The sequence below is a fragment of the Manihot esculenta genome, chromosome 14 (assembly GCF_001659605.2).
Source record: "Manihot esculenta cultivar AM560-2 chromosome 14, M.esculenta_v8, whole genome shotgun sequence".
NCBI classification, from domain to species: Eukaryota; Viridiplantae; Streptophyta; class Magnoliopsida; order Malpighiales; family Euphorbiaceae; genus Manihot; species Manihot esculenta.
Window position 1 is genome coordinate 28,428,065 of NC_035174.2, and position 10,623 is coordinate 28,438,687.

The following is a 10,623-nucleotide window of genomic DNA, read 5'->3' on the forward strand; positions in this document are numbered from 1 at the left end:
CCTTCTATAATATATATTTTTTTTCTTTTATTTAGCTTTTAATTTCATCAATATGTTAATTGACAAAGTTACTTATTCCATTTTTAGTCTTACTAGAAATTTCTAATCTCACTTTAAACTTATTTCAAGGATCATAAAATTAAACTTTTGCAAAATTCCTTTTTAAAAAATTATTTTCTTTAAAATGACTTATTTTCATTAGTGCAGATGCTTTTGATGTCCCCTCCAGTTAAAACTTATGGCCTCATAATCACTAGCTAATATATTTTTCTCTCCTACCTTTTTCGTTCATGGTTCAGAGTTTTAGGCATAGAGAAACTATGCTAATCTATCTCAAATTTGGTGATTAAACTTTACTGTCTTGAAAATACAGTAAAAGAAATCTCGCGAAAAAATAACTCGATACCAGAACGATAAAAAATTTAACACCTCTCATTCATATTACTTTATCAATATAAAAAAAAAAATCATCTTATTTAAAATTCTAATTATGAAATTTCTTTTCTCTCACTTCTCACCTCAAAACGGATTGTTCTCACATAGAGATGAGCCTTCACATCTTCTTAATTTAGAATGATTGGAAAGAGAAAAGTTTTTTTTTAATACTCCTAAGAACACAGGATTAGAGCATAAGGCTAGAAACCATGGTATCGAGAGTTTGAATCCTTATAGACTAGCATTTAACATTTTATTTTTCAAGTAAAAAAAAAATAAAAAATTACTTTTGTTATTGTAGAACAAGAAATCTTCGTATTTTAATATATGTATTTAATTTATTCAAAACTATTAGAGCAGGATCCACTTTTTAAAGAATATGAATCGAAGAAATAACAAAAATATTTAAATTTAATTTAAATGTGGTGAAGTTGAACTTATTTCCTATTGGAAAATGATATTTCCATTTTTTTTTGTACTCCTTCATTTTCCTTTATTTTTTTGAAAAAATAACATTTAATTAATTTAAAGAAATTAATAACTAGTCTTTTAACAAAATATTATTTGGGTCATGAAAAAAGTATTAACTATTCATTTATTACGTAAATCATAAAAATTAAATAAGTATGACTTTAAAATTACAAAAAGTAAATAAGCATAATTCAAAATTATCAAAATTTTTAGTAACGTTTGTAAATTCAGCCATTAATTAAGAATAAAAGTATTAATTATTTACATACTATTAACTAACTATTTAAATAAATAAATATAAATAAACTTAAAAATTTTTTTCCAAACAGATGTTACGAATAAATTCCTAATCCTTAGAATCTTAGATGCCAAGTTCCAAGAAAGTTATGACCATCCACATTGGACCACAATATCAGAGCAGAAGCAGCTACTTTGTACAGCTACACATTGGTCCACCTCCACAAAACCTCCTTTCAATTTCATAATCAACCTCACAACAATTCCACTTTCTATTTTCTTTCCTCAAAAATTCAAAAACCCTACTCATGAAATATCCACACAAGTACCGTCGGCTGGGAATTTCAAATTCAAAAATATACAACTTCCTCTTGGTTGCATTTTGGATCGCTTCACCATTTTTTAAATTATCCATTGAAATTCTGAAATTCAAAAAATAAAATTTTGAAATTCAAAAAATAGAGTTTGTATAATAGAATGAAGAAAAAAAAAATTCTCTTCATCACTTTTCTTTTATCCGCTAGTCACGTTAGTCTAACCGCTTTTCTACTGCAGCGCCACCTGTGTCTCTGTCATTCAAATCCGTATCCGTACATACGGATGTATCAAGTCTCTGTCATTCAAATCTGTATCCGTACATACACCCATTTCTTCACACCAGGCGTCATTTAATTTTCTCGGCACGCATGCGAACAAAACTACAAGGTGAAGATGACCGTATGTACGAGTATGTCAAAACTTCTCCACGCCAGACGGCCATTTAATTCTCTCCGCCCGCGCACATGCAGACAGAACTGTAAGATGACTTGAACTGCTTTCTTTCCTCTTGTCACTGTCATTCAAATCTGTATCCGTATATACCGATGTGTCAAGTCTTTGTCATTCAAATCCGTATCCGTACATACACCCCAATTTTCTCGGCATGCATGCAGACAAAATTACAAGGTGAAGATGACCGTACGTACGAGTATGTCAAAATTTCTCCACGCCATACGGCCATTTAATTCGTGACTTGAACTGCTCTTTCCTCTTGTCACTGACCAGGCTTGTTCAGGTGGATAGATATTCCCAGCCTGACTCTCCTGACCGGACAGAGATGCCCGTCATATGAATGGTTCTCCTTTGCCTGGGCTTCGTTCAGGTGGATAAATATCCATCATGGGACTAATTCTCCTTGAAAAGGGTCTAATCAACCTTGAACCTGTATTCTTTTTTCAAATCTGGCCTTATCTCCAATTAGAGAAAATCCGACCGTCATCGCCCATGCATGTAAAGTTGGAATCAAGATTTCATAGTTCTAGAAATGACTCTAGGAGTCCCGAAAACAACTCCACTACTAATAAACTCAAGTCTCACCTTCTTTTAGCAACAAATAAAGGCTCAACAGATCACAGATGAGTTGCCTGAACCTGAAGAAACAATGCAAAGCAACTAAAACATCTCCATCTACACAGATGAAAAAGTTGCATCAAAAGCAAAAGCCAAAGTAATAATTACAACCAACCCACCAACAACAACAAATAGAGCAGCAGGTATCTCCTCAAAGTATTAATGAAATGAAAAAAACAAAGGAAAACTACTACAATGAAAAATGTAAAACATATTTTTTTAAAAAAATATCATAGTTGGCTTCCTAATTAAAGAAGATGAGCCCCAGATCAAAGGACAAGAGCAATGCAGCCAACTCATCGAGAAGAATTACGATCCGCATCAACTACGTCTGGCTGTAAATCTTGATCTTCTCGTAGGCTGGCACGACATAGCTCCTCGATTCGACTAGTTACTTCGGACATTGATGGACGATTATCAGGGTACTGGGCTGCACAGTCTATCCCAAGTTGTAACAGCTGAACCATCTCTTCCTCAACATTTTGGTACCTGAGGAGCTCGAGATCGAACACTTCTGAAGTCCATTCCTCTCGAACTATTGACTGAACCCATCTAGGAAGGTCTACACCTTCCTCGTTCAAAAGGGCATGAGTCGGGGGCTTCCCGGTCAGCAGCTCCAATAGCAATACACCAAAGCTATAAACATCAGCTTTCTGGGAAACTCTGCGTGGATCGGTCACCTCTGGCGCTCGGTAGCCACCAACTCGGTTAGGGGTAGAGGAAGGACCAACAAGGTGAGCAAGTCCAAAATCAGATACTCGGGCTTCATACGATTTATTGAGAAGGATATTGGATGATTTAATGTTCCCATGGGAGACATTCGGACCTTGAGAGTGTAGATATTGAATACCACGGGCAGCTCCAAGGGCAATACCAGATCTAATTTCCCAGTTCAATGGAGTCCTACCAGCTCCCTTGTTTCCTGTGATCATAAAAGTTCAATAGAAGGAATAATGGTGAAAATAAAGTTAATGTAGCAAAATGCACCATTCTTCCTTGGAGATTTTTCTTTTAAGTTCAAGCCTGTTTCTATCATCTAATAGAGCAAAACTAGAGAAGCCAAAGCATATGAAAAATACCAGTTGCAGAAAAGACAATTAAAATTCCATGACAATTATATAAAAGCAAAAACACAACTACATAATTCCACCTAAATGGAATAATTGATCTCACCCATAATTGAGGATAAGAAAATATCAAACAAGAAAAGACAAATCACAATGACTTGTGCTCAATTTGCAACATCCATTCTGCAAGAAACAAGCAAATTTGAACAAACCCATTGGCATTTTTAGAAGCCTCCTTGTGGATGTGAAGGAATGAAGACATTTAGAACAAAAACCTTAAACATAATTCAAAAGGAATACAAAATCTGAATCAGTCCCATCATTATCTGGGCAGAGAGATTCAATTAGGAAAGATGCAGCACAAACAAGGGGGAAAAGTTAATCATCTTCAAAACTGAATAAACTATATGAAACAACAAGGCAAAAACTAAGAAAGACTCACCATGCAAAAGGGCAGATAAGCTTCCCATAGGCATGTAATCATGAACAAGAAGCTTCTCATCCCTGCTAAAATAGTAAGCTCTCAAGGGGACCAAATTCTCATGATCCATGGCTCCCACCATTTCAATCTTCTCCTTGAATTCTCTCTCTGAAATGGTCACATCCTTTAACCTTTTCACTGCCACCACAGTCCCAAGCTCCAAGACCGCCTTATAAGCAGTTCCGAAGGTTCCTTTCCCTAGAACTTCCGCCGAAGCTCTCAATAAGTCTTCCAAATCAAACACCCTTGAAGCTTTGCCGAAAAACACCAACTTTTTGGCCCCAGCTCCGTTCACTTCACCTCCTGCTTTTCCATTCCCCACCATTGCTGCAGCAGCAGCAGCGGCAACTGAGTATCCATTAGCATTCCCGTACACATTACCATTCTCCACTTCCCCAATAGGCTTCTCCCCCGGAAGTGCTAGTTCTTGCTGTTTAATCGACGCAATGTCTATCGATCTTGACTTCTGGCTACCCTTTTTCCGGCAAAGAATCATCAAAATCAAGACAAGCAAAAAGAATCCAACTACAGATCCAATCACAATACCCGCAATGGCACCACCGGAAAGCTTCTTCTTTTTACCACCATTGCCAGCTTCGTCAGTTGGCGTACTAGGCACCACCACAGCACCATTTGCAGCAGTAGCGCAAGAATCAAGAGGTTGACCACATAGAGAATTACCCAGAAAAGAACTAGAGTCAAAAGCCTTGAATCTCTCAGGTATAGAGCCATTCAACAAATTATTTGACACATTGAATTGCTCCAACTTCTCCAACTTCAAATCAGGAATTGACCCAGATAACCGGTTGTTCTCCAGATACAAAGTCCTCAATCTCGTAAAATTTCCAAAACCCACAGAGAACACACCGGTAAAGTTGTTCTCACCCAGATTAAGACGCACAATATCATGTAAAGTAAACAGAAACTCCGGGATCTCGCCGGAGAACATATTTCCTTGCAAGTAGAGGTTCCTGAGTTTGGTACAAGCAGCGAGATCTGAAGGCAACTGACCAGTGAGAGCATTGAGACGAAGACTAAGTGTACGGAGCTCAGTAAGGTTAGAGAAAATGCCAGAAGGGAGTTGGCCAGAGAGGGCCACTCCAGGGAGGCGGAGGACAGTAACACGATTACCCTCGCATAAAACGCCTGGCCAAGAACAAGGGGTGGAGTGAGAGATGTTCCAGAACAAGGTGCGGCCACCGACAGAGGAGCGGAGAGAAATGAGAGCAGCCCGGTCGGCGGCGAGATCTGGTTTAGAGAAAGGGAGGAAGAAGATTAAGACAAAGAAAAAGAAAAAGGAAAGATTTTTGAGAAACATGTTGCAGAGTTAGAGAGAAGAGGTTGAGATGGTAGTATAAAAGGTGAGATTTTTGAGGTTAGGAGAGAGGCATTGTCTGAGAGAGAGACAACAACTCCACCAAGAAAGAAGAAGAGAGTGAAGAGTGAAGTGTATAAGAGACCTGAAAATGCTCCCCATGTAGCAGATATATATACATATATATATATATATATATGTTTAATTACTTGTTTTTTTCTAAAATTGGTTTGAAAATGACTTTAAGATAAAATTATAATTTAATTTTTATAATATAGTAAAATTTATTAATTAAATGTTTAATTTTATAAAATATATTTAAATGTTCAATATCTAAAACATTTCGGTTAATAATGACTTTCTTTAAAAATCTAATAAAATAATTGAAAGGTTTTTTTAAAAAATATATAGATTTTTAATTAATTTTTAAAATATACAAACTAAATATATAATTTTGATAAACTATAATTAATATTAAATTTGAAACTTAATCACAATTTTAAAAAGAATCCATCATATATATTTGATTCTTTTAAAAAATTACTAATTTCAATCTCAGTGATTTATTGGTAATTTTAAATTTACATTTTACTATGTTTAAGTATTTAATACGTTTTAGTTAGTTTTTAAAAAATAAAAACCAAATATATAATTTGATAAGTTATAATTAATATTAAATTTTAATTTTAATTTTTTTTAATCCATCCTATATAGTTGATTGAAAAAATCCTATATCTTAAAATAATAATTTTTTATCTTTAATATAAATGATTTTAAAAAAAAAAATTTAATGAAGAAAAATTTTCTTTTAAGAGCGCATGAGCCTCTCCATATCTAAATGAATAACCCCAAACCATAGCGATTATAATCGAAAAAAATTAACTCATCCAAACTACATTACAATTAAGTTTAATGATACTAACCGAAGGGAAACTCTAGTCTACCATACGAGAAATGCATGATGAGTACGAGTCTAGAAACACCAATAAAACTTAGTTCCGCAAAACTACAATTTCAAAATAGCACCATTAATTTGTTTCACTATGGCCAGTAGATGCAGTTAAACTTTCTCAAAAATACTCTTATCTCTTAAATTTTAAAGATGCTATATTGTTATATTGATCATTGCTATGGAGTAACCGTCCTCTAGAGTACTGAAAGAATTTCACACCATCATCTATTAATGATAGGAAACCCATAAACTCATGTTTATAGGTAAAAGGGTTTAAAATTTATGATTTCGTGCATGGATATTAAAAATTTTATTTTTTCAATATATTTTAAATTTTATTAACATAAAATATAAACAGAATACACTTGTATAACTTTACGAACTAAATTACTCATAATAGATTGAATATTATGTAGAATGCACTAGAAAAAATATATAAATTTTGGAGAAATTGATAAAGTTGGAGAGCGCTTCGAAATCTAAATTAGAAGCAACAACATTATTGATGCACAAAAAAAAAGGAAAGGGAATTGCACTAGCAGTTTATATCTAGATCAATATGTACATTGGTCATACTTCTCATAAGGCCACACTAAGATATTTAGCATACCAAAAGTTGCTATGAGAATAGTAAAAATAGCTTAGAACATATGCTATTGAAACCAATCGAAACACTAAAGACCATTTCTATTGTATGGTAGTATAGTCAAATCAACCACTCTATTGTGTTTTCAGGTTGCCTTTGACACAATTTCTCACCATTCTTTATAGGAATTAAAGACTTTAGATGAAGTTTTTATTTTTCTTCTCTCCGTTTTCTTTTAAAAGAAGATACTATATATTATCTAACATTTCCATCAAGCATGAGTTAGCTAAAACTTCATATACTCCTTTTTTATTAATACGAAATAATTAATTTTGAATTTTACGACAGATTTAGATCCCTTAATTTTTTTTACGATGTCCGATAGAAACTCACGATAATTTTTTTAAAGAAAATTTTGAGACGCACAACTTTAAAAAATATAATGAATGTAACAGCCCGCATCTCCGGACCGCCACCGGCGCTAGGATCCAGATCGGCTTAAGGCCGCCGGGACCCGTAGCAAGCCACTAGACATGCCAAACCTCTGGTATAATCCCATACATGATCAAACTTTTCTTGAAAATTTAAGCTTGTGTTTCAGAAAAACCTTTAAACTTGCTTTCCTTACCTCAGCTTGACCTATGCATGAAAACATAGAACCTCATACCAGATGGGTCATCAAGCTTGCTTTAAAACCATGTCCGCTTTGGGTCAAGGGATTGAAACTCTTTCTTCCCTCACGGGCCATTCAAATCTCATAACATTAAAACATTTCACATCATGAAAACTAGATCATGTAAACCAAGGGATCAACCAACTCTAAGGTCAAGCACAACTCTAAACAGCACATGACATACTATACTTCTCACCCTCTAGCTTTTCATACATTAGCATATCGTATCCTTTATATACATCATGTCCACTACTATACTACTCAAGTATACAAGCATACAGACATAACATCTCTTTATATCCCGCTACTTACCATATACATGCTTCTTCCTATACATACACTAACTATACTATTACATCAAAACACGGCAACCCATGTTTCACTCTTCTTTCCCCATAGCTTACTCTGACTTACTCTGGCTTAACTTAGCTCTGGCCCTGCAAAACTGGGGTTAAGGGAATGGAATGAGCTATTAGAGCCCAGTGAGTAGAAATCATAAAACAGTTCATTCATTCATTTCATGCTTTCATGATATGTGTCACAGCACAAACATTTCACATCTCGGATTAGACATGACCTCAAAACTCCCTCTGTCGGCGCCCGATTCCCGAAGGAACTCACACAGGACTTTCACTGCCATGACAGATCGTGGGCTATTGATGTCACCTTGGTCCAATCCCCACTGACAATAATTAATGCAATGCAACATATTCGTATCTCTAATGTGAAACAACCTAGTATCACATGGCATTCATGATGCATGTCTTATGCTCATACAATCATTACCTTTAAACATTAATTTAAAACATGCATAGTTAGTTCTACTCACCTCTGGCAGACGCTGGACTGACTCTGCAACTGCTAATACTGATGGCCTCCTCGATCCCTCGGGTCCGATCCTACACAGGTGGACTCGAATGAGGTGCCAAACACACTCTAACAACTCATAAGCAACTGCCCAAAAACCCCCTAGAACATCACATAAACATGCATAGAAAACAACCTTGAAAAGGCTGGACAGGGCACTTTCGGCGGCACCTTCGGCGGCCGAACCCTTCCTCCAGAGACGAAACTAGGGCACTTTCGGCGGCACCTTCGGCGGCCGAAAGTCCCACTCCAGAGACGAAAGTCAGGCACTTTCGGCTGCCGAATCCTTCCTTCGGCGGCCAAAAGTCTGCTTTCAAGCCAAAACTCAACTTTCGGGGGCAAGGTTAGGCGGCCAAACCATGCATCCAAAGACAGGTTCGGCGGCCAAAGCCACTTTCGGCGGCCGAACCTGAGTTCTTCCCAGAAGGGCAGAACTCAGCTTCTCATGCATTCAAGCCTCCCAAACCTTCCAAACACCCCAAAACAAGCACCCAACCTTACCAAAACATACATAAGCCCTTAACCATGCACAAAGGAGCTTAATAGCTTGATTAAACTCCAAAACACACATCAAAACATACCTAGATAGCTTATGACCCACATAGGCCAAAACCATCAAAACAACCCATAATCTCACTTGCTCTTCCCCACTCATGCATACACTCTCCCTCATGCATAACCTAGCCTAAACATTCAACATAACATCATATAAACATACATGAGCATCACATAACATACATTGGGCATAAAACCCACATAAACCTAAACATGCATTGTAATACCCGGCTAGAATCCGGCATCGGAATTCCTATCGTCCGGTGGAATCCGGGGTGTCGGACTTCTAGAGGAGGGTAGGATTTATGTTTTACTATGTGTTATGATGTGTGTTAATATGGTTAAGTCAAATGGAATTAAGTTTTGAGCTGAAATGACCCAAGGCTGATGAGCCAAGTTCGGCCGCCGAAGGTAAGTTCGGCCGCCGAAAGTGCCCAATGTTCGGCTCCCGTTGCATGGTTTTGCATGCGCTTCGGCAGCCGAAGCTGAGTCGGCCAGCCAGCGTTTGGGCATCCTTAGTCAGCATTTTGGACAGGTGTTGGCTCCAAACCCTGTCCAGAAGATTGGCCACGTCTCCCATGCTTTATTTGCTGAGTTTGAGCAGATCATGCAGGAGTTTGCTAGTGGTCAAGAGATTGTGAGAGTGTTGAAGCAAAAGTTAAGCTTTTGAGAGTTAGTAAGGTTGAAGAAGCGTTGATTTGTTTTCCTTGGATTCAAAACGTTCATCTTCCTGTTTATAGAGGTAAGGGAAGATCCAGACCTTGGTATATGTTTTCTGAAGGTTTATGGGGATTAAGGAAAGAGATGCATGCTTAGGTTAGTAATGGTAGTTTTGATGATTTATGCATGTATATATGTTTATGTGTTATGTTTGATTTGTTGTTTGGGGTTATTAGATAGTTTTGGACCCCTGTGAACATATACTTGCGTATATGTGTGTGGAATAGTTGAAGTATGCATGTTTGGAGCTGTTGAAGGGAAGGAGGAGCTTGGTTTGCCGACGGGCTGAGTTCTGGATGAACTCAGGTTCGGCAGCCGAAGGTTCATTCGGCCGCCGAACCTCTTGCATGGTGGCTTAGGCTGCCACAGCTTGCCCCCACGAGTTTTGCATGTTCGGCTCTGTTTGGGGAATTCGGCCGCCGAAGGTGCCGCCGAAGGTTAGAGACTTTCGTCTCTGGAATGCCTTTTGGCCCCCGAAACTTGCCCCCGAAAGGGTTCGGCCGCCGAAGCTTGAGATTCGGCCGCCGAAGGTGCTTGAGTTTCGTCTCTGGAGAAGACTTTCGGCCGCCGAACCTGCCGCCGAAAGTGTTCTGTCCAGCCTTCTTTTGCATGCTTTGCATGAGGTTTTGAGAGGTTAAGGGGAGTCTTGGGAAGTTTAATAGAGTTGGTCAGCAGCTAGTTTGGTCCCTCATTTGCATTTATCTGTATCTGTACAGACCAGAGGAACCAGAGAGAGCAGCAGTGAGTACTGCTCCAGAGTATACAGAACCTGCAGAGTCAGTCCAGAGCCAGAGGTGAGTGGAACTAAACTGATTACTTGATTTAATTCAGACAATAACTGCTTTTAGCATATTCATGCATCATATTTATACCAT

At 37.5% G+C, this 10,623-nt stretch overlaps 1 protein-coding gene across 1 annotated transcript; it reads right to left on the minus strand.

Moving 5' to 3' along the window:
- Positions 1 to 2,458: 2,458 nt before the first annotated feature.
- On the minus strand, positions 2,459 to 5,551 carry LOC110600038 (probable inactive receptor kinase RLK902). Its single transcript, XM_021736726.1, has 2 exons — positions 4,042 to 5,551; positions 2,459 to 3,454 (listed from the first exon to the last, which is right to left on the minus strand). Exons 1-2 carry the CDS (start codon positions 5,396 to 5,398, stop codon positions 2,829 to 2,831), a joined length of 1,983 nt encoding a protein of 660 aa, XP_021592418.1. The 5' UTR covers positions 5,399 to 5,551; the 3' UTR covers positions 2,459 to 2,828.
- Positions 5,552 to 10,623: the final 5,072 nt, after the last annotated feature.